Source organism: Phaseolus vulgaris, chromosome 11, assembly GCF_000499845.2.
Source record: "Phaseolus vulgaris cultivar G19833 chromosome 11, P. vulgaris v2.0, whole genome shotgun sequence".
Classification (NCBI taxonomy): Eukaryota; Viridiplantae; Streptophyta; class Magnoliopsida; order Fabales; family Fabaceae; genus Phaseolus; species Phaseolus vulgaris.
This window is the reverse complement of record NC_023749.2, coordinates 5,207,799-5,232,594: the sequence shown is the minus strand read 5'-3', so window position 1 is coordinate 5,232,594 and position 24,796 is coordinate 5,207,799. Positions and strand designations below refer to the sequence as shown.

Genomic DNA, 24,796 nt, shown 5'->3' with positions numbered 1-24,796 from the left:
TAGAGGATGCAAAGTGACTTTTTTTCCAACGAAATTGCGTGGTGTGTTGTACAAGTCCAAGAACTAGTAGTAAATAAAGAACACAAATCATGAAATTTAAGATAACAGAAGAACATTAATTGCAAGTTGCTTTTGTTTGTACTTATGTATACAGGGGAACCATGATTGCAGATGAATGGATCTTATCTGCTTCATGTTCAACTGCTATCTTCCTGCTGTACATTAATGTTATTGGAAATTTTCGAGTTTCACCTCTGAAGACATCTTGCAGATGACAGCAGCAAGAAGACAGTGCATAATGGTACTTTGAAATGCATCTCATTCAGAAAAGAAAGAGACTGTTCCCAGCTACATGTCCTCTGGTAAGCTCCTACGTAGAAAATACAAGCTGCACAGCCAGCAATACTATATGCTATCAACTCTTTTTTACATAAAATGTGATAAAATGGTGTGGTACTATAACACTATTATGCAGAACGCTTATAATATGTTAGAACTGTAGATTAGAACCAAAAATACTCTACCTAGTTGTAACTGTTTAACTAGTTCTTTAATGTTGGAGAATCTTCCTAAGTAGGTTGTCCACTAAATCAGAAAAGAGGTGTTGTGAAATTGAAACTCAGATAAAGGTAAGAATTGTTACCAGGTTTTTAACCATCTATGTCAGTCCACACTTACTTTTGTCACCTTAGTGTGCATTAAAAAAGCTACCAAAGTAATAACAAAAACTAAAGAAATTTTTGTACTTTAACGTATACACAGTGAAAACACCAGTTTATAATTTTTCAAAATTTCTTTATCTTTTCACATTAGTCCACATTGCAAGAGTTGTACTATGAAACAATTTACTAAACTAAATGTAGAATGGTTTTGAGATGTTTTTTAAGTACCTTGCAGACATGAAAGCCATCCCACAAAAAACGGCCTTAACAGATTGTTTTTGTCCTGCATACTCAAAAGCCAGTGGTAGCATTTCGTGAAGGGTTAGAAACGCCATAACTCCACCAACTGTCAATCAAAATGAACCATCAGAAAATATACATAACAAAGTGCCCACAATCAAATTGTGACTTTTACAATTTGTATTTGTGCTGACCTGATCCAAGGATACCTTCAAGAATCTCAGGATTTAGACTGGTAGGGAATAAACAGGCTACAGAAAAGGAAGAAAAATCATCTCAATAAGTTCACACATATCCATAACTCGAGAGTGTTAAAAATATATCTATGTGCATGAAAACTACTAAACAACTCTGGAATTGAGAGAGAAAGGGATCCAATTTGCAAGGTTGTATTATCATGGGAAAGCAGATCATTTACCTACAATTATAACACCCAGGGGCTCAGCAAAGCCGGAAAGTGATGCCAATTTGAATGCCTCCCATTTACTACGACACATTCACAATTGAAAAAGGAAAGTTATAACTCAAATTTCCAGTTATTGGTGAAATATAAACATAGCAAACAACATCCTCATAGATCTTATGATCAATAAATTGTTCCAGATGTAATTGTGTAACAAAAGAAAGAATAACATTATGTTAACTTCGCCATATACGCTTCATCCATATGGAACGTCTTAAGCCTCTGTTCTTACAAATCAACAAAAACTGTTACGCTAGAGTATAAAGAATCCACGAAGGTTCTTACCTTTCTGTCGCAAAATAGACAGGAAGTGCAACAGCAACACCCTGTAAAGCACACGACTGTTATAATTGTTTATGTGAAACGCAAATGATACTACAAAAACAAACTATAACATTGAGAGAAAAGGCAAAATAAACTATAATATTGACAAAAGTTCATACCTCTGGGATGTTGTGCAGTGCAATGGCCAGGGCAAGGTTAAGACCAACACGAACTCCCTATTAAAAGAAGTGTGACTCAATCATCAAAATCGAAGTGAAATTAACAAACATATCAGATACTAGTGTACAAGTAAAACTTCACCAATTAACCATGAAAGCCCTGGATTCATATGCATGTCATTGTCGATATCGATATTAATGAATTCCCAACAAAAATTTCAGACATTTTTACCACCTAAATTTTTTTACAGAAGGGTTACCTTCATGGATCCAAGGTACACTGCCATTCCTTCTGGAAAATTATGCAGACTTATACCTGTGTGATAAAATCAAAATGAAAAGTTAGAAATCAAATTTTCTCTACTCTCTATTGGAAAGTGATCATGCAATTAACTATACCTATGGCTGTGATAACACCACTGAGTAAAACTTGACGGCGACGCCTTTTCATAATGTCTTTGTTTCCTTCATTCCCAACTTTCTGTTTTCAAGAGTGTTACACATTATTAGTGTTTTTTTTATCTGTAGAAAATAACTAAGCATCTGCAATGCCATTTTGAAAATGCAGAAAAATAGAGAAAGCAGTGATTAGGCGGGTAAAAGTTCATTCAAACCTTCCTACTCTTCTCATTTGAAATGGGAGGAACAGGTGTTGGCTCTGGTATGAATTTGGCAACAACAGCAAAGAATATGACACCAGCAAAGAACTAGAGAAAAAGAGGTCAAAATTTATGGTGAGAACAAGTTTGAAGGAACATGGTAGATTAATTGAATTGTGATAAAGAGAAGAGCACATCATACCCAAAGGTTGCCCTTAAGGAAGCCAAGTGAGTTCAAGGCATTATGAGTGAGATCAAAGAATGATATACTCAGCATCAAACCAGCAGCAAAACCCTTCATGGAATGAAAAGCTTTTAGTTATGTGCTTAAGCATGCAAATCAAGGAATTGAGTTATAGACTTGATGATGCATTTTATAAATGACAACTTCGAATTTGGTGTTATTTTTCAATCACAATCGAAGTTTCACCTCAGAAATCAGATATTTAGTGCCTATGTTGTCGAGAAGAAATGACAATTTCAACTAAAAAAATAGCACAATATATCTAAATAACTTCATCTATGTTTTATCCTTCAAAGCACATAGAATCTCAAAACAGATAAAACAGAGTCTTCGAGTTGGAACGACAAAAATCACCTGTAACAGTCCAAGCACCTTCAAACTTGGAGCTTTACTAAGGATTACGAAAAGGGCACCTGTTCCATTTCAGAAACGTTAGTCCAGCTTGCTCCATATATAAGAATTTACAATAATAATGAATGTAATTTTGGGCATTTTACGTAAGTGTTTAAACACATAGTGTAACCAACCTAATTTTGTCAACACTGAATCTACAATGCCTAAGTTACAAATATTTTTTCTATATATGAAACATAGATAATGAAACCTAACAAGACAGATGTATATTATCTAAAATATAAGATATGGATATTATATATCAATATCCTATATATGTGTTCTAAGTTTCCTAAATGAAGAGCCATTAAAAATCAGGTGTATAAATGAATGCTTTTATAAATTAAAAACATGATTACATTTTTTGTAAAGATGTATCTGCTATAATATTTAGTATTTTTTTAAATATTTGCTGGAAAAGTCTTAGAAAAATGAAAAGTTCTAGCAATGATAGATTTATATCACATTTCCACACAAATGGTTTCTTTAATAGCAAACACATGTTAATAAGCAATATTTAACTAACACTGAGTGTGTAAAAACGAATACATATAACTTATCTTTTCTATTACATCACCTATCATGTTTCTAATTTGTTTTCTTAATCTTTTCTTTTCTTTTAGAGAAAGATGTGGTTTTGGAATACTTTGGATTAAACATGATAAACTCCTCGTACTTTGCTATATGATGAATTTGAATCACAGATTTTAGAAGAAAACAGGTTAATCTAAATAATTATTTCTAAAGGTCCATGCTTCAAAATGAAAGAAAGAGTAAATGAAACTAAAATTATGAATGGAAGTTGAGAGAAGAGGCAGCACCGATGGAAGTGCTGAAACCACCCACAGATGAGAGTGCAACACCCAGCAGCACTTGAGAATCCATGACCATAATAATAAGGAAGATTGATTGATGGTGAAATCGCAGAAAATATATTTGAAATGGAGGGAGAGAGACCAATATTTATACAATCATGGTAGTTGTTATTATATTATTTTTATTTGGATGAAAGGTGTTGGTGGAGGGAAAGCCCATAAAGTTTGAGTACTCCAATAGTGGAAGAAACTATAACTCAAAATAATTAAGAAAGAGATGAATTGCGTCATTGGTCCAAGAAAAGCACTTTTTCTCTCTCTTCAAAGTATCCAAGCCCTTTCTTCATCCTACATTACACCTCCCACATATCACCTAGCTTGGGTATTGTGTATGTTACTTATTCACAAAAGTTCCATAATAATAAACAAAACTCCTTTCTATTATTGGGATTTCGGTTTTTCTCTCCAATCGGTTCACTTTTTCTTTGACTTTATATGAGACTTAGATGACTGACAAACTTATTTAACTGGGCTTGATCAATTAGATCTTTTGCCTTTTCATTTTGGTCTCTTTTTCATTCTGCTCTCTCCTCATGGGTGAGTATGTACCTGCATGGCACTCCAATGACAAAGTTAAAATCAGTTTTGTATAATTATCAGATAAATTCACTTATCTTACCTCTTGGGTTAAACATTTATTTATAAGACTATCTTATTGAGCTTAGAAGCTGCTTGGGTCTTTTCTTTTTGCACTTAACATTTTTTAAACACACTTATATATTTGGGTCTGTTTTATAAGCTTTGCTAGAGTAACTAATTTAAATTTTATTTTTTTTTAATTTAACTTTTCGGCCTGATCTTTCGGTTGACCTTTCGACACAATCTTTTGCCTATATAATACAAAATAAATTGTAATTTTAATTTAATTTGCTTTCATAACTAAATATTAAAAATATTATAAATTAGAGTGATGAATCTAATAAGCTAGTTTAAAGTGAAAATTGGTTTATTTTTACCTTGTTAATCTCAACATCGAACCTTAAGAATATGATTCAATATGTTTTAATAGTGTAAGTATTCAAATTTTAAATAATGAACTTAATATAAAGATGTATATATAAGACGAAAATTAAGATGAGTAATAACGTATGTGAAAATATATAGGACTGATAAAATAAATAATCCAACATAACAAGTTAAGTAAAAACAGTGTCAACCAATATTAGAAATGAACCTAAAAAAGATAAATTAGTTCTATCCTATATCTCGAGCCATTGGAATTAATCAAACTTAAAATAAAATTATAAATATAAAACAATTAAGGCTCAATTCCCTATCTAGCACCATTTACATCTTTATTTCCCTATCCAGCACCCTTTTGTTTTTATTTCCCTATTTAGCACCCTTTTGTTTTTATTTCCCTATCTAGCACTTTTTTATTTTTTCTTTCCCTATCTAGCACTCTTTTATTTTTTATTTCCCTATCTAGCACCATTTTAAAAATAAATTATTATTTTTTTATAATTTTAATTTTGAATGCATTAAAAAATAAATATTTTTAATGTTTAAAATAATTAGAAATATAATTAATGAATAAATAAATGATTTTTTACAAAATAAAAATAAAAAAGTAATAAATTAAAAATGTTTAGTTTAATTTTTTTTTTAAATGAAGAAAATAAAAAATTAAACTCTACAACAACATAAAAGTTGAATCTATAAACATAAATTAGTATTTATTTTTATTATTATTGATTATGTAATCATGTTAATTTCAAGTAAAAAATACAGGACATATTTATAAAAAAAACCAAAGTCAATTAGTATTAATTAATAGTGGACACATAAATAATATTGAAGTGTTTACCTAAATGCAAAAATCTAAAAAAAACTAATACAAACGTTACACTTAATGCTTAAAAATGAGAAGAAAAAAATGCAAAAATAAATAAGTCTAGAAAATAAAAACAACAACAATAAAATGAAAACAAAAACCATAAATAAATAAATAAAGATTGACAGAAAAAATAATAATAACTAAAAACATAAAAGGTATAAAATAAAGGAAAAACAAAATAAGATAAAGATAAAAGATACTAAATAAGTATATGTTGATCATAAAAAGGAAAATAAATGAGAAATGATCATTCATTTAATATGTTCTTCAATGGTACATTAAATAGTTTGTGCGAAATGAAACATAATTAATGACGAAAAGTAGACGGTCTAGTAATGTTGGGACACGTTCTTTTTGTGTATCTTGATGTTTGACAATATTATTATTTTTTCTGCCATTCTTTATTTATTTCTATTTATGTTTTTATTCATTAATTATATTTCTAATTATTTTAAATACTAAAAATATATTTTTTTAATGCATTCAAAATTAAAATTATAAAAAAAAATTACTGGATTGTGCAATTCTCGTCATTAATTATGTTTCATTTTTTGCACAAACTATTTAATGTACCACTGAAGAAAATATCAAATGAATGATCATCTTTTATTTATTTTTCTTTTTATGATCAACATATACTTATTTAATATCGCCTTATATCTCTTATTTTTATCTTGTTTGAATTTTTTTATATCTTTTATCTTTATCTTATTTTGTTTTGCCTTTATTTTATATCTTTTATGTTTTTAGTTGTTATTTTTTTTTCTGTCATTCTTTATTTATATCTATTTTTTGTTTTTATTTTATTGTTGTTGTTTTTATTTTCTATACTTATTTAGTTTTGCATTTTTTTTGGTCTCATTTTTAAGCATTAAGTGTAGCATTTGCATTAGCTTTTTTTTAGAATTTTGCATTTAGGGTAGACACTTCAATATTATTTATGTGTTCACTATTAATTAATACTAATTGACTTTGGTTTTTTTATAATTATGTCCTGTATTTTTTTACTTGAAATTAACATGATTATATCATCAATAATAATAAAAATAAATGCTAATTTATGTTTATAGATTCAACTTTTATGTTGTTGTATAGTTTAATTTTTTATTTTCTTTATTTTAAAAAAAAATAATTTTAAACTAAACATTTTTAATTTATTACTTTTTTATTTTTATTTTGTAAAAACTCATTTATTTATTCATTAATTATATTTCTAATTATTTTAAACATTAAAAATATTTATTTTTTAATGCATTCAAAATTAAAATTATAAAAAAAAATATTATTTATTTATTTATTTTTAAAATGGTGCTAGATAGGGAAATAAAAAATAAAAGAGTGCTAGATAGAGAAATAAAAACAAAAGGGTGCTAGGGAAATAAAGATGTAAATGGTGCTAGATAGGAAATTGAGCCAACAATTAAATATATATTTTTTGAATTAAAATCACAAATGAAATTAATTTCAAGTTTTAGATACAATGATGTTTAATATATAATTTGTAATATATATATATATATATATATATATAATATATTTTGTTCTTATCGAAATTTTGCATTGATCTGAATTATTAAATCTGAGTTGTTAGTGGTATGGGTTTTGTTATTTGGAGGATTGTAAAAACTTCTTTTATCAGCATACATTGTAACAACCTAATTTTATTGGTTGTGAAAGTTTAAGTAAATTTTTGGCAGATAAATAAATCAAAGACAATATATAGTCATATAATTACATATAAAAAAAATATGAAAGGTCTAATATTTATGAAATATTTATCGCTTTGATGTTATCACAAAAGTCATTAAAATGTAGAATCAAAATGTTAACTCAACGTATCATGAGAAGAAGCCACCAAAAGTTTGATGAGAAGTACTAGTACCAAAATAATAAAGTAAGAATCTCACTAAAAAAAAAGTAAAAAAGAGGTGATAGAAAGAGGAAAACCAAGGGAGAGTTTGAAAAACACAATGAAAAGAAAGAGTAATACTTCTATTCGTAGACGTTCTAAAAGTGAGTTTACAATAATGAATTTAATTTTATTTTATTAATATGATAATTATTTACTGTAATTATTTTTTAGGTGACTCTCCTTTTCTTTCTACAGTTGAGTTTTCAAATATTTACTCTTATTAAATTATATTCTATTTAAAATTATTTTATTTATAAAGGATACAGGTTGGTGTGTTTCTCTCCAGATATTTCAATACTTAGAAAAATTGAAGGAGAAGCACAAATTAATTATTAAAATACCATAAACTAAATTTTAATGATAAAAATGTATGGTTGACATAAATTTAGGTTTTAGAGTAGTTATTTGGGATGAAGTACCCAATATTAACAAATATGTTTTGGAGGCATTAGATAGACAATTAAAGAAGATTCTAGATTATAATGTGCTTCATTTGAGGGAAAAAGTGATGATACTAAGAGAAATTTTTTATCATGTTGTTCAAAAAAGGTATAAAGACATAAATGATCTTTGTATGTATTGTTAAGTCTCTTTTATGGAGTAACACAAAAGTATTGTATTCAAAACAAAACATGTCGTCATTATAATATCACAGTTTTGCATAATATGTCATGGGTCTTGGATATGAGATTGAACCTACAAATCTTGATGTAAAAATATCCCATGACCAATATCATGGGAAAAAAATTGTTCAGTACTAAAATTTATATAACAAACATCACCCCAATTAGAATTTCATAAATGTGATGCATCTTATGTAGTTCACATAGTGAGTCATATTGACTCCAAAATATGAAGATGTTCAAAAATTTAATAACATGATTATCGATATTTTTTTTATATAAACAACATAATTTGTTGTAATTTGATGAGTTTGAAGGAGACATTGTGGGTTCTACATAAACATGTTGGATGTTGAAATCTTGACAGGTCATCATATTGAAAAAAAAAAAAATTCTTACTTGCAATAAACATAAAACAGTATTAGAAAGTATCGATCTCCCTTGTGTGCTTCTTTGGAAACAACCTCTCATGAAACTAAGTCTTGCAATTACAATAAATAAATTCCCAAAGTTAATGTTGTTAATAAATATTTTTTGTCAAAAATATTGTTTATAAAAAAAAATTGTTATCTCAAAATGAGGTATTTTGGTATCATACTTTTTATTTACTTGTGAGATATAAACATTATACATTATATTACAAAACAATTAGTAAATTTCACCATACTTATTTATTATATTAAAAGTAAAGTTTATTTATTATATTAAAAGGAAAGTAAAATGCAGTTTAATGAATATAATATATAGAAAGAAAACATCTAAACATTTGTTTTGTAATTGTCAATATATGCATATTTTTGTTTATTTGTTTAATTATTTTTTAGTCTTTATAAATAAATTATTTTTCTCAAATTTTAAAAAGTTTAATGTCCTTACAAAATTCTTATAAAAAGTTAAATTTGATCCAACTTTTTTAAAAGATCAATATGGTCCCAATTTTACTAAAACTACTCTATGTCCTTGTCCCAATTTTTAAAATATTTTAATATGATAGCAACACATATAATTTAATTTAATGTGCATTTACATGTTGAGGTAATATGTTTTAATAAGGGAAATCTAACCGATGAAATTATATTGAATTGTTTAAAAAAAATTGAAATCATATTAATTTTTTTTTTGTTATTTTATAATTTTTAATAATTAACCTTCTTTTTATATAAGAAACTGAATTTGTAAAACAGTTAAATGATAATAAATCACGCAGTGGTTAAACCAGTTGACAATATATATCCATATATGTACTTTCTAAATTTGTTAATTATTTAATTTTATATAATACATATATTATATTCCATATCAAACTATAATCATTATAATAACAAATTTTATGTAACAAAAATATCTATATTTATAAGATTCTTATTATTTATTTAATTTTTTTTATTATAAACTATGTACTACATAAAAGCTCAAATAATTGGTCTTTCACCTAAAGAGATATTTATTGTTACAAAATCATCAAAATGTAAATTAGTACTCTTTTTAAGATATATAAAAAAATATTTGTTATAAATTGTAATAATATTTTATAAAATTATTTCATATATTAATTAAAAAAATTGTAAGTATTATAAATTTATAATAAAAAAAATCAAAATTTTAAAAGTATCTATAAAATTACGAAAGTGATTTATTAAAATAATAAGGTTTAATTACCTTTTTCGTCCCTATATTTATAGCCAATAGTCAATTTGGTACAATGGTTTTTAAAAAATTCAATTTGGTTCCTAAGTTTTTTAAGATGTATTCAAAATGGTCATTTCGGTTAAATATTATGAACAATTAAGAACTTTGATTTGGACAACACACAAGAAAATTCAGAGCAAGCAGAGGTCAATCTTATATGTAATACATTAGAACATAGAGCACAAGCAGATTTTCTTCACTAATGAATCCATAAGAGCTACCACAGTTTGGTCTTATAATAATTGTTTTTCAAAATACATAGGTTTAGAAACTCTAAATCAGAAATTCGAAATTCCCAATTTGAATAACCTAAACCCTAATCCAGTATTCACCAAAGTAATGTAAGCACAATCCACGTAACTTACACGTGTTTGCCACATAAGTACCACTTAACGCCGGTAATATTTAACAGAAAAACCATTTTGAATACATTTTAAAAAACTTAGAAACCAAATTGAATTTTTTAAAAACCACTGTACCAAATCGACTATTGGTTATAAATATAGAGACGAAAAAGATAATTAAACCAAATAATAATTAAATTAAGTTGGGTGAGTGAGGGACTATTTCCGCTGGTATTATTCTATTTGGTGTTTATTTTCCTCTTTCTTTTCTTTTCTTTTCATGTTCAATAGCACGAGAAACTTCTCGGCTACATCGCATTGTTCAGGTTCAGTTTCAGGTTCAGCCATGGCGGCTTGGTCTAATTCAAAATCCTAAACCCAACAAACATTTTTCTACTCTCTTTCACTTTATCAATGCAAATGGCTTCGTCACTCGCCCTCCGATTCAGATCCCATTTCCTTCGCACTGCCTCACTCCTCCCCTCTTCCCTCCGCCGCCCTCCATTCCAACCCTCGCCGCCCCTCCTATCCGCCCACCGCCTCCTCTCCACGGCGCGCCGCGTGGCGCCACGCCCGCGGAAGTCCGTCGACATCGGCGCGCGCGCCCGGCAACTCCAAACGCGGCGCCTCTGGACCTACGCTCTGACTTTCAGCGGCCTCGCAGGGTTTGTGGTGATCGTGCTCAACAACTTCCAAGACCAATTGGTGTTCTACATCACTCCCACCGACGCGCTTGAAAAGTACGCGACCAATCCCACCAAGGCGCGGTTCCGGTTGGGAGGTTTGGTCCTCGAAGGCAGCGTGGTTTACCCAGCGTCGAAGCCGGAGGTGGAGTTCATCATCACCGATCTCATCACTGACATCGTGGTCCGGTACGAGGGGTCCTTGCCGGATTTGTTCAGGGAAGGGCATTCCGTGGTGGTGGAAGGGATCGTGAAACCGTTCACGGAGGAGATCAAGAAGGAGGTGTCGACGAATAAAGTGTCAGAGAAAGCGAGGAGATTAGAGTGTTATTTTTGTGCTGCGGAGGTTCTGGCTAAGCACGATGAGAAGTACATGCCGAAAGAAGTTGCCGCTGCTATTGAGAAGAATAAGAAGATTATTGAAGAAGCTGCCGCTGCCAGCGTAGCGGCGGAGGCACCCAAGACAACTTAGTTGGATATTCACGGTATTGATCAATTTTTTTTAAAATTACAGATAGTGTTGTCATTTTTTAGGGATGTGGATGGATTATTTAACTACAGGATGAGAATTTTTATAGAGTAATAATTAGGATGGAATACGGATAAAGCAGAGGAATTTTGATTGTTTATTACATGAGGCAATTGTTTCCTGTTGTTGTAATGCATTATTGTGCGATTTGTTTCTTAATAAATGTATAACCCAATGATAATGTAGCTCTTTTTAAACTTTGATCTGAAAATGGTCTAAGTTACTGATGGTTGTATAATTTGGGTAACATGTTTGGTCCGGAATGGGGTTTAAAGTTGTGCCCTTGGATTGATATGGTTTAACACTGGTAATGGATTTGTGCTTTCTAGCCCCTCCTGTTAGAGAGTTGTCTCAGAAGTGCATCTGATTCTGCTAAACTTAAGTTTGTGCAGTGTTTTAGATCATGATGTGAATGGTTGGCAATGGTGTTTAAAATGCAAAATTTCAGAGCATCTACTTACATAAGCCAAGATTGTGGGGATCTTGAACTTAATGTGGTGATTTTAACCTTTTGCAATTTAGAAATTTGAATTCCTTTTGGGGCTCAAGTGCTTAACCTTAGTAAATATGTGTTCTGACATAGTTTGTTTATGGACAGAGGCCTGACTTCAGTTTTGCAGGTCTTAGCATGTAAGAGCTTTTACTTTGTAGGATCCAGGTTGTTTCTGGAGTATATATAGTGTAGAGTAGTACAAGGCATCCTAGTTGGGTAAATAACCTTAAGCTGGAAAAGAGATAAGAGGGAGGGTGTGCAATGTTAAAAGATGTAACCGTGGTTAAGTATTCAATTTTCAAAACATCCATTGATATGTACTGCCTTGTTATTTTAATTTTTCCATCTTGTCCTCTGAATGTCTACAATGATAAAAAGAGAATCAGGGCCCCAAAAGAATAGGTCATGAATGAACGTTGGCAACTGGGAAACCTCATAGCAACGCATTTGGCTTTGAATATTTCTGCAATGGACCATATGCAGTGTATGTATCTAAGAAGCATTGATATTTCACTGATATTTTTCCTATAGCTTTGGATGCTTCTATCGTTTATCTTTCAATCATTTCTAAACTTCCATACAAATACAAAATGGGATGCCTCAACGATTAGATAAATAATGGCACTAACTGTATCTATACTGAGTAATGCTAACTTGCAAACACTGACATCTGTATTTTAATTTAGCATGAGTTTTTTTTGTTAGTAGTATATCAATTTTCATGTAATGTAGAGGTGACTTGTTATGGTGTCTAGTCGTGTCCAGTATCTTTGCTTCCTCGATGTGTTATAGTCTAATGGAGCCACCATCGTACTACAGTCCCTGTTACACCCTTATATTCTCCACTACTTAGGCCTACATCAGTGATCAGTTCATTTCACTCTGCTTCGCAAAATGTGACGAGCAGTCTTTCTTTTCTCCCCTTCCTCTGCTAACAAAAAGTCGGATGGAGGTAAAGTAAAAAGAAACAAAAACGAAGGTTATCTGTGTCCAGTCTTCATTTTTTTCTCCAATTTAGAGGATCATTAGCTTGTGATACCTGTAGAATTAAAGTTTCCAGCTCTCGTGGTAAGTGCCTGCCAGACACTCCAACAAAAGATGAAGATGGATCCTTTGGATGGCAATTTGCATTTCTTTGAATTTGACTTCAATTCCTTTATATATATATTAGGCATTGTGGATCAGTTGAGACGGTCTAGTTTATACCACATGCAGCTCGCTACTCTGCAAGCCTGCATAACTTTTTTAGCTTGTTTTTAGATGTAGCAGTCGCTGTAAAATGCAAGTTGGATGGAATATAAGATTTTTTTTGTTGAAAAAGGTATAATGGAGTTTAAGTTATAGTATGGACAATTTAGGGAACAATAAAAGTCACTTCCTTGCACAAATAATTAAACCCCCAAAAAATGTTCTTCTGAAATTGGCAAAAGCACCAAAATGGTGCAATTTTTTCCTAACATTACCAAAATGACCAGAAATTCTTTTTATTATGAAAATGTACAAGTTGTGTGGTAGAGACACAATTTAAAAAAATAAAAAAATAAATAAAAATAAATAAATATATATATATATATATATATATATATATATATATATATATATATATATATATATAAAGAAGTCGTGTATACATAATATGATTTTTGTGGAATTTATTTTAAGATATGTATGAAATTTACAATTGAGCACGATTTAAACTAAAAGTTTGTTTTTTGTTTTAGAAAAATAGAATAAAATATTAAAAAATTATATTTTATAAATTTTTGTGGGAAAAAGTTTCAAATTATCATAAGCTTGACAAATGATTTTTTTATGGTTTTGGTATTTTTGAGACAATTTTGTATAATTCAAGCTTGCGTTTTAAGTTAAGGGTTTAGGTTTACATTTTGTGTTTTATAGTTTAAGGTTTAGGTAGAGCTTTTACTTAAGTTTAGAGATAGTGTTTAGTTTTGACGTTTTCAGTCAGAGATTATATTTTACTGTATATGGTTTAAGATTTTACCACCATTCTAGGGTTTTAACTAAATATTTTCTTAATTTTATAAAATTTATCAAATTTTAACAATTCAATTAATTATTTTATATAGAAAAAGAAAACAGAACAATTCAATATAGTTAAAGTCCTGTATGAGTATGACACTTTCAGTCGTACATTCATATTAAGACTTCAACTGTACTAAATTTAGGATGTTAATCGTTAAACAACCGAGTCACAAGACAACCATATAAATGTGTCGTGTGATGAAAAATGACTCAGATAGGAATCAAATTGGCCGAACCATTTCAACTCTACGTTTACAACATACAAGCATGCATATCTTCAATGATAAGAAACTACTCAAAACTAATAACATTCTATAACCATGCCAAGAAAGTTATGGTAGCCAAAATCACCACAACCGTTTGCATCAACTTGGTTGTTCTACCAATATAAGCACTGTTTGCATGATTATTATTTTCAGAGTGCTGGTTGTCGGAGGGTGTTTCTCTCGCAGGTGGAGGTGGAGAAATGGGAGGAACATCACAAGTGCCAAACGTAGCGTTTGCCTGCATGTCATTGATACACAGTTAAATACTAGGTTAGTTGAGATCTCTACCTTTAGGGTTTAGGGTTAAGGTTTCCAATAAACATTACTAGACTTTAATACTTTAATCTCTCTACAAACGCAGTACTAAGTAGTATAACTACACGAGTTGAAAGAAAGTCGAAACCAAACCTTGCAATAGGCAATGTTGTCACACCCACAAGTGAGATGGCCGTTTGCTTCATCAACTGCTTCTGGTGCTCCTCCACCATCACTCCTCTTTAAAACATTATTATTATAATCAATAGATTACGAAGGGTTTTTTAGGCTAAGTGGAGAGTAATTAATGATTAGACTTATGAGTTATTTGATAAAATGTTAGACAAGGAAGTACCTGGTAGTAATCAACAGCAATGAAATTTGGCCAACGATTGCCGGATGCATCATGACAAGTCTTCATCATGCCAAGTAGTGGAGCCGAATTGTCAGCACAGGCTTGAGATCGATTAGGAGCAGAATGAAAATAGTTTACCAACACTAACGATCTAGATTTTGTGTTCATTGCAGGTGATTCTGCACGGCTTGGACAAGAACCTGCTTTCATCCCATCATCTCCATCTGTAATTCCCACGCATAACCATGATTAATTAATACTTCTGAGTTAAAGTAGAGAAGTAAAACATGTTTCCAACGAAAATGCAGAGGCATGTAGGGAACTAACATTGATTTTCTACAACGTATTTCCACTGATAAGCAATGCCCTCCGAAGCTTCCTTGGCTGATTTGGAGGTGAAGACCACTAGGCGCTGATTCTTCTGAACCATGTCATCCACAGTTGGCCAATCTTCACCACTCTTGGGCATGCGAGACACTGGGAACATGTACTTGTTCAGCCCCGAAGATTTGAACACATTGGTTAGGCCCTGTGAGGATTTGACGTAGTCCTCAATGAAGATGGTGATGATTTCAGATGGATTTGAATCTAGAAATGACCGCATGTCTTTAAGCACGTTTACGGCAGGTTGCTGCACATTCATATAAACATTTCAATGTTTTCGGCCAAACTTCTATGTCCCACATCATAAATATTATAAATTAAACAAAGCAGGGTCACTTTCCACGCACTTACAAATGCGGTGAGGTTGTAACATGTGCCTTGGGCGGAGTGACATAACCAAACGTCGTTTAGGAAATCATACATATCTAACATAAATCCTCTAACGCCGTTCTGTCGTGGATCCGATAAAAAAAATCAAGAAGCAAAGATATTGTTAATCAAATTATAAAGTATTAATAATCATATGGTAAAACATCAACATTAAACTATTCTAATAATTTATACACATGTATATGTTCTACCACATTTTTATAATGTTAAAGGAACAAAATTAGAGTTGGATTTTACGAATTTCAGATTCACATGTTGTTTTCTTTAATTCATCAAGATCTTTATAATTTAAATGGTCGAATAATTCAAAATGGATTATATTACGTTGTTAATGTGATTAATTCATTCATCACATCAGCAACTAAACTTAAAAGGTACTACTTGTTTGATAAAAAATTGCCTACCCCTCCAAGACTTTTTTTTCTCTCTTTTTCTTTTAAGAAAAAGTCAAAAAGACAAGACAGCTATTGTATGATTGAGTTATTATGCATGTGGCAAGTTACAAAATTATTTCTACACGATTTAATAAAACAATGATCAAGATGTTCGATGTTTAAATTATAATTTATACAACACAACTTCATAATTTGTAGAATACAAGCTGATAACTTCATCCAAGAACTACTAGCGCGTTTAGATTCTCTGCTATACCAATTAAAAAAAAATGCTTATTCACATGTGAAACAAACGCAAACAAAGACAAAAGCAAAAAAGTGATGGAACCCGCCCAATGCATGTCGATATATCTACTAATTGAATAGTTCTTGCAAAAGGCATCAATTCCTTTCAAACCAAATTTTGTTCGTTTAGAAAAAAAAATGTTAATATAACTTTTAGAAATAAGCCTCTTAAAATAATTTAAAACATTTTTTATGAATTGCTTTTTCCAAGAAAAGTGTTAACAATATAATTTGTGTCAACTTTTTGGTGTGTTTTTAATAGAGAAATTAAATATATTTCTTCATTACGATCCTCCAAAATATCTTTAAATAAAATCTTTAAAATATTTAAAATTAATTATACATTTTACTTCTCCATAATAGTATTGTTATTATTATTTTCTGAGCTTTACCACTTAGATTTTTTTTTATGTATCTTCATTTTTAATTTTTTAAACTTTTATAAACCCGTTAAATTTCCAGCATATTAATGATGTATCCCAAAAGAATTAAAAAAAAAAACTAAAACAACGTAATTTTGGCATCAATTTTTACAAAACAAATTTGTTAATGTATGGGTAAAATATGAATAAGAAAACATAAATAATAAAATCCCAAAAGTGATGATAGTCTATTGATAAAATGTAAAATTGAGATAATTATTCATAATTTTTCAATAAATATTTATAGTAACTGAGAAATGGCAATGCAGATTGGTTAAATTAATAAAAATTAAAATTTTAAATAAATTTTTGAATATTTTTTTTATTTAAATATATTAGATAAATGATTTTACGGTATTATTCTCACCATAATAAAAAATAAGATGTGAGTGAAAATTTTAGAATATAAAATAACTGTAGAAAAAAAAAAGGAAAAAAAAATATGAAGGTGCAAAAACAAATTAAGATTTTTTAATTATACAAGTTATACAACTCAGCTCATTTCATCCTATTCTTAACCCAAGTGGATAATAGATTATGCGGGATAAACATAACCAGAACCAGATCAATGGGTTCGAATACACAACCCACCCGCATTTTTTTCTCGGGTCGCGGGCCTAAACTTATGTATAAGCAATTACCCTTTGAGAATTGCGAAACACAAAAAAGATACTCATTGAAAATTGCGAGCATAATCCTTTTCTTGGTTGTCCTACGCCATATTCCAAATTTACTAATTAAACAATAAATTAATACCTGTTAAGTAGAATCTAAGTTTCACTCAATCGCTATTCTCTGCTTTGTTTAATCCATGGCTGACATTACTATTCCCTATTCCATTTCCAGATTATTATGACTAAAATAAATGGAAAGAGAATCTTACTTTGAGTTGTTCAACAACAGTGTCATCTTGGTTCATCGGAGCTAAAATGATGGACCCGGTGGCCGATCTAGCTCCGGCCAGGGCATAAGAATTATGAGTTGTGAGCCATGAATACCGGTTAAACGGTAATCCATTCACCTGAACAGAATCCAAAATCCAAAATCCAAAACCATAAAAACATGATTCGAACTCTGAAAGAGAATAACTGGGAGAAGGATCTAACCTTAGAACTGGGGCTCAAAGGTTGTATCCGCGAACATCTCGGTCGGGTATTTCCGTTCGCGGGACATGTCTGACAGCTGAGTCCCGTCTCGCATTTGTTGTCCGACCCGCAAGTTTCTCCGATCTGCTACCTCGGACTCAGTCACAACAACATAAAAAATAAATCTAGTATAATTGTTTTAGGAATTCAGCATTTATTAGAAAACGACCTTGGAGCCGGACGAACAGGTGAACAGACAGAAAGCGATTAGCACAAGCTGCGGTCGTAAATCACGGATGCGAATGCTGTTGTGTAGCCTCTGCAGAAAATGAACCGTCATATGGTTTTTCGATACACCCAGGGAAGGATTAATGTGGGAAATTGAAAGGATTCAGAAAAAAAAAATGTAGCAATAATGTGAATATTTAATGTGATTATAAATGTAACACAGCGAACTAGGCATAGAACTTTTTGTTACCTTCATTCTGGTCTTGGCGTTTGAAAAAGTTTTTCAGCAGAGAAACTTCTTTTTGCAGAGAAGAGGAAAGTTCTTACATCAATTAAAGGACAGAGAATTGGGTAGAGAAGGTGAGGGCGGAAAACTAAAGAACTGATTAGGTATACTACACTCTATTTCACTATTCTATTATCATTTTTTTTTTATTTTACTGCTTTTTCTTCTGTTTTAAACACTGATAAAAGAATTTTCTTTTCTAAAATTAGGTAAAAAAAACAAGTAAAAAATAAAATAAAATATATTAACAAAATCTGTTAATTTTTAGTTTTTTTTTTCTTTCAATTTTATTCATCAAACAATTATAATTTATTTTGACGTTGCCTTCTCTGACCCAATCTGTAGTAGTTAATAATAATCAATGAGTGAGAGATAAATAATTGAATGAGTAAAACTTTATAAGATAGCTGGTTCAAACATTTTTAATTTATAATATTAAAGTTCAAATATAAAATATTTACAATAAAACTGCTTCAACCTCTCTCCCTTCTATTATACAATTGCTGACTTGTTACATACTCAATAAAAAAAGAAAGATTATTAACAATATTGGTGACATCTTCTATTTTGACGTGATTAAAAAATTATTTTTATTTCAGTCGCATGGTATTTGAATTAGAGAATATAATATAATTAAAATACATTGACAAAAATTTATTGTTTTATCTTCAAGTTATAAATTATTGTGCATTTATGTATGGTACGTTTATTTAATTTTATAATAATTGTTGAACAAATCATACTTAAAAATAAAATTTACTTGACCAATTATGTAAAATTTATACCGCAACCGTAAAAAAAATCAATAACTTCAATTTTAATGATACATTTGCCTGAGATATTAAATATTTTATATTAGTAGGAAGAAGTTAAATCTAATGTAAAAAGATTAAAGTTGTTGTGGGATAGACTTTAAATTTTAAATGATAGTATCCAAGTGTATCTAAATATACATTAATCTTACAAAATTAATTTGTTAAGTGAAGTTTGCAGTCACGTAATTTTATATTATTTCTAGTTAATACGATATTTCCAATATTTTATAAAAATGTATTATAATTAAAATTTATAATAAATAATATATTTATATAATATACACAAGATAACTCTATATAACAAATTGTTTTATATTCATAATATTTTTAAATTAAAATATAAGGTAATTTTTAATTATGTATCATTACTTCAAATAAATGTTGAATTATTTTTTTTCACTTTTTAAATGATTATAGTCTCTCAATTTTATAAAGTTAATAAAACGACATCCCTTGTAAACTCTCTTTTACTTAAAAACGTTAAATTATATCCTTCACTTACAATATTCAACAGTTAATCAATTTAATTATTTTAAACTTTGATCTGAAAATATCAAATTTAATTTAAAATAAAAATATATTAGATTTTAATTTTTATACTATAATGTTACATCGTGTTAAGTTCTTTAAATATTACCAAAATCCTACTAAATTTTCCTTTTTAAAAATAATTTCACGTGTTAAACTGGCCACAAATTCCATAATCTATAAACAAGATCTAACTTAAAATAAAAGGAATTAATATATAGATTAATTTTACTTTATTTAAAATAAACAAATTTATTTGGTTAGGTGAAAATTAACAGGATAGAATTAAAAAAATGAAAAGTGAACGAAGCTTATACAATTATTGTTTTACTAGTTGTACGCACGAGTGAGTCGTGCACATTAAATAACTTAAACAAATAGTAAACATGATTACACGTAAAACAAATAGATATAACTTTCGTTGAATAAGTTAAATACATTTTGTATAGCACTCTCTTGATATTAGGAAACCACTAGGTACAACCCAGAGACCATTAAGCATGTCTCTCGCAATCGGTTACTTGGCCCGCACAGCCAAGGTCCAAGTCAACCTACTAAAGGAATTTCTGAAAGGGGGAAAATGTACGTTTTTCATAATATCAGAGAATTCTCATTGAGCACCATCGCTAACTTAAGCGTCGAAGTGTAATCGCAAGTACTCCACGAACCGGCCGAAACACACAAAGAAGAAGAAAAACTTGAAGAATAGGACAGCTAAGAACAGAGTAATCATTATGTATAGACGTTGCGCAGTCCATAATATTCATACATACATTACTAATTATTTTATAAAACAATATAAATACACTTTATTTTGAGATAGTAAATACCATTAATTAACAGTCAATGATTTGAAAATATCAACGTCAAACATCAAATGCACTCGTTAAGAAAAACCTGATGGATAAGGATTGTGGTTGATGAATAAAATGCATTAAAATTGCGTGGAACATTCCATGAACAAAAAAACAATTGCGTGGAACATAGAAGTTGTTTACATACACAGTTCAAGAACTAAATCACGACACGCATGTATTTTTTTTTATTTTACTATATATATAATATTAGATATTAGATTAGGTGTATAACAATCTGAATTACTACGTAAATAAACAAAAAAATTCAAAAGTGAAACAGCATTCCCTGGAACATTCAGCAAAAGTGAAAGGACACAACGTGTCAATATCAAAACGTTTGTTTATCGACAGATAGAGATATATTACTACTAAATTGGAAGGGATGTCTCTGTATTTGCCACTTCATTTTCTTAATTTAAACGAAAGGTTATGAACTTGTATAATTTCAAACTTTTCTCTCACTTTAATCAACATTCAAAGCTCTGAATTAGCCATGGAATTTCATCATCAAGGTTGGCAATGGAGAATATTTTAACACTCCTAACTGAAGCAAGAATAGTTCAAAGCGTGTTTATCTCATAATGCCACGTTAATGAAGATAACTTTAAGAAAAATGAGAGAATAGTTCAAAACATGCTATGAACTTACAAAAATTCAACATCTTAATAACTTTACAAGAGTAGGTGGTTTCCCCCAATAACCTCTTGTGGCAAACAGCTTGTAATTATTAGAGAATATTTTTATCTTTTATGCAATGTATATTTGTCAATTAGCAAATGTCCTGCGAATTTGTCTTCTCGGCTTAACTACCGTGTATGAAGGCAACTTTTGATAATTAGACCAATGAATTTTCAAATTCTTCAGAAAAAAGGGTTCACAATTTCCACAAAGATAAACTCTCACGTTTCAGAAGGAAAATTCTGAAACGTTTTCACATTTTCTTCTTCAAATAAACAGTGGTATGTTTCATTATAACTATTTTTTTTAATATAATTTTTTTTATTAATATTTTATTTTGATTATTTGATATATTGTAAGTTAAACAGTTAACAAAACAATTTTATAGTTTTTAGTTTAAGAAATTTATTTTATTTATTATCATTTAACGGTTGCTAGATGTAGACCACTTTATTTAGAGAGTGAAGGAATTGGTAATTTCAATAGTTAACAAGTAGTTTTTTTGTTTTTAAATTTTATTTATTTATTGTCACTTAACGGTTGCTAGATGTGGATGAGAGAGTGGAGAAATTGGTATAATATTCTTTTAGACTCATTTTTTTTTTTCAATTTTTATTATACAATTCTTACTACTTTTTAATTTTCAAATTAGTCACGAAACAGATTGATTTTGATTTTTGACTCGTTTGTTTTATAAAGTATGTTTTTGTTTTAAACTTATTTTCTTCTCTATTTTTAAAATTAAATATATTTGTAAATTTATCATATATAACTACTATGTTGGTTATGTTTCCTTCACAATCAGGTGCACTTAGATAATTTATGTATTTTTTTTTATGTATATTCATATTTATTAAAATGTACTAAAAAAATTATATTTTTAATATAAGTATGCAAATAATAACATTATTTATTCAAATTTTAATATTAAACATATATATATATATATATGATAAAAATAACAATTGCGGATACACAGGCGCGAAAGCACATGTGTTCTCGCTATTATATAAATAAAAAAGATTTGGACATTACGTGGTTCTTAAGTTACTTGTTATATGCTTGACATGTTCAAGGTTTTTTGTATTATGTACCTCTCCATCTTTTAAACCTGCCCCTCATGGGATGGTAAAATAGCAAAAATATTTTGCTTCAATTTATAAAATAATATTACTTTTCTTTTTTCCTCCACTTCATCTGCTTCTTCTCCTCCACACCCCATTTATTGTTCTCCTCCACACCCCATTTATTGTGTGTTGCTTTGTGTTTGTGTGAAAGATCTTATAATAATATTATTAACCTATTATGAATCGTTTATGACTTTGTTGTCCCTCTATTATCCTATCGTATCACTTAAAGAGGTTCATTTTTTTTTTATATTTTGCTTTGTTATCAATGTTGGTAGTGTACTTTGGAATGGTTGATTTGAGACGTTTTCAGATTGTATAATTCAAAATGTATTTGAAGGTTTTTAGACATTCTAGATTGTGTATTGAAAAATGTATATATATATATATATATTTTTTTTTAAAAAGTACTCCTAATGGAATCATTTGACATTTGGTAGAAATATAACTAGGACTAGAGGTGAAACATCTCAAATCGAAGCTAGACAAAGATTAATGATCCATAAAAAAGATCAGGAACAAACTGCCACTAAAATTGATGCAAATATGTTGTCATCATCTACACGAGTACGTCATGAGCAATAAGGATTTTTTAGAGAACCTTCTAATATGTCCTTACTTGTGAGTTAAGCTGACCATATGGCTTTAGGACTGTGGGAGGTTCAGGATCGAGGGAAATTGAAATTGGTCTCCCACAAATGTAAGTTAAGTAAATTTTGGATTCCTCACCTCCAATTGAGATTGTGGTGCTTAATATTGAGTTGTTGTCATTGTGTAAGGGTTTAGGGTTTAGGGTTTAGGGTTTAGGGTTTAGGGTTTAGCTATAAGACTATTAATAAGGGTTGCATTTCAACCTTTATGGAAAAGTTGCATCATGACACCAACACTTTTCACCTCTCTGTTGGTGAGATGATCATCATGTCGGATGGCATGTATATGTTGTTGCTTATCCCTATAGTGGAACAATTTTATTCAAATATGATGTTGGATTTGACATCAACATTAACATGTTGGTTTAGCTACTTGGGGTGAGTTTGATAATGTCACGACAGAGTTGAGGTAGTGTCTCAGCACACGTCAAACTGAGTTAGTTACGTAAGGTGTACCAGGAGTGCATCATCCATCATAAACTAGAGTCTACATCTCAGGCTTATTTTCCATGGGAATGAGGGATATGAATTCCACATATCAGGAGGTTCTCCCTCAAGTGTCACATTATGTGACCATACACCATATATATGCACAGTTGGAAATATGTGTGTCAATCAAATGGTTTTACCCATGTTAGGGTGATTTGGACTCCTTATGATGACCATTATCCTAATAGGTTATTTGAGATAATATTCATGTTCTCAAGATACATTTAGCTCAAGATGTGCTCACGTTACCATTTTCCAAAGTGTGTTATATGATAGTTCGTGTACAAGCAGACGATTTGTCTACCTACCCCACAATTTGAAGGTGTAGTGACTATTATTCATGACTAATGGTTCTACTTTGTCGACCACCTTATTATCGATGTGACATTGACTTCACATCCCTCAACATGTGTAGTTAGATACATGCACTATTTTAGATCAGTGTCACACCTGCACATGCTTTATAGGATAGACAAAAATCAACTGTTTGTATTGCCACATTATCAGTTGCATAGTTCAGATGATGACGAAACAGGACCGATGTCACGACATGACCATGCTTGTTCATTGAGTAATTGATCTTGTTTTGTATTTTATTTTATTTTACCATGATTATTTATTTTCATATTTTAGATGTCTAATGTCATCTCAATAAATGCAGGGTATATTAAGGAGGATCACTGCATCATGCAACGCATGATTGATTGTGGACATGTGTAAAAAGGTACTTCATCATAGAACAAAATCCAAAATGCATTTAGTTAGCTTGCAGGTCATATAAGAAGGAGTGGTTTACACCGCATTCATGTGTTGTATGCTGAAGGTGACATAAACCTAATTCTTAAATAATTATTTTTGGATAATTAGGTTTTACATTTTAAATTAAAAAAAATATATTATACGATAACTTTGATGTGAATATTGTTACTATTAAATAATACTAATTTTTGTATGAAAAAATAAAAAATTTGTATTAAGCGCCTTAAAACAATAAAATAAAAATTGAAAATTTCAAGAAATGTATTTTTTTATGATGCGAAATAAAAATTATATTTAGAATATATAATCCAATTTGTTGTACATTCTAAAATACAAATTTCAAAAAAGGGTACAATTGAAATTTTATTTACATTGAAGTAGGTTTAAAAGATGAGATGCAAATGCAACCACTCATGGTAAAATTATAGATGGGCCAAAATTATGTTGTACGAGACTAATTTGAGGCCTAA

General features: G+C 29.8%; 3 protein-coding genes across 3 annotated transcripts; 1 reads left to right on the top strand and 2 right to left on the bottom strand.

The window, feature by feature from the left end:
• LOC137831760 (zinc transporter ZTP29-like) lies at positions 1 to 3,976 on the bottom strand. The gene is made up of 12 exons (XM_068639570.1): positions 3,866 to 3,976; positions 3,006 to 3,064; positions 2,610 to 2,702; positions 2,423 to 2,515; positions 2,208 to 2,289; positions 2,069 to 2,124; positions 1,809 to 1,865; positions 1,651 to 1,691; positions 1,321 to 1,388; positions 1,097 to 1,153; positions 891 to 1,008; positions 1 to 388 (listed from the first exon to the last, which is right to left on the bottom strand). The coding sequence occupies exons 1-12, from the start codon at positions 3,933 to 3,935 to the stop codon at positions 349 to 351; spliced, it is 834 nt and encodes a 277-aa protein (XP_068495671.1). The 5' UTR covers positions 3,936 to 3,976; the 3' UTR covers positions 1 to 348.
• Positions 3,977 to 10,588: 6,612 nt separating this feature from the next.
• Positions 10,589 to 11,774, top strand: LOC137827037 (cytochrome c-type biogenesis protein CcmE homolog, mitochondrial). Its single transcript, XM_068633238.1, has one exon. It carries the CDS (start codon positions 10,739 to 10,741, stop codon positions 11,477 to 11,479), a length of 741 nt encoding a protein of 246 aa, XP_068489339.1. The 5' UTR covers positions 10,589 to 10,738; the 3' UTR covers positions 11,480 to 11,774.
• A 2,515-nt stretch (positions 11,775 to 14,289) lies between these two features.
• LOC137826685 (PI-PLC X domain-containing protein At5g67130-like) lies at positions 14,290 to 18,560 on the bottom strand. Its single transcript, XM_068632760.1, has 9 exons — positions 18,388 to 18,560; positions 18,139 to 18,228; positions 17,931 to 18,053; positions 17,708 to 17,845; positions 15,684 to 15,782; positions 15,276 to 15,579; positions 14,949 to 15,172; positions 14,747 to 14,833; positions 14,290 to 14,576 (listed from the first exon to the last, which is right to left on the bottom strand). The coding sequence occupies exons 1-9, from the start codon at positions 18,391 to 18,393 to the stop codon at positions 14,385 to 14,387; spliced, it is 1,263 nt and encodes a 420-aa protein (XP_068488861.1). The 5' UTR covers positions 18,394 to 18,560; the 3' UTR covers positions 14,290 to 14,384.
• Between the last annotated feature and the right edge of the window lie 6,236 nt (positions 18,561 to 24,796).

Excerpts from the sequence above, each read along its gene's own strand:
- LOC137831760 (XM_068639570.1), bottom strand. The coding sequence starts at position 3,935 with ATGGTCATGGATTCTCAAGTGCTGCTGGGTGTTGCACTCTCATCTGTG. Across the intron at positions 1,866-2,068 it reads TGTACCTTGGATCCATGAAG|GGAGTTCGTGTTGGTCTTAA; the intron begins GTAACCCTTCTG and ends TTCTTTTAATAG. Across the intron at positions 389-890 it reads ATGGCTTTCATGTCTGCAAG|CTTGTATTTTCTACGTAGGA; the intron begins GTACTTAAAAAA and ends CTGGCTGTGCAG.
- LOC137827037 (XM_068633238.1), top strand. The coding sequence starts at position 10,739 with ATGCAAATGGCTTCGTCACTCGCCCTCCGATTCAGATCCCATTTCCTT.
- LOC137826685 (XM_068632760.1), bottom strand. Across the intron at positions 15,173-15,275 it reads ATACGTTGTAGAAAATCAAT|ATGGAGATGATGGGATGAAA; the intron begins GTTAGTTCCCTA and ends TGGGAATTACAG. Across the intron at positions 14,834-14,948 it reads TTGCTGTTGATTACTACCAG|AGGAGTGATGGTGGAGGAGC; the intron begins GTACTTCCTTGT and ends AATGTTTTAAAG.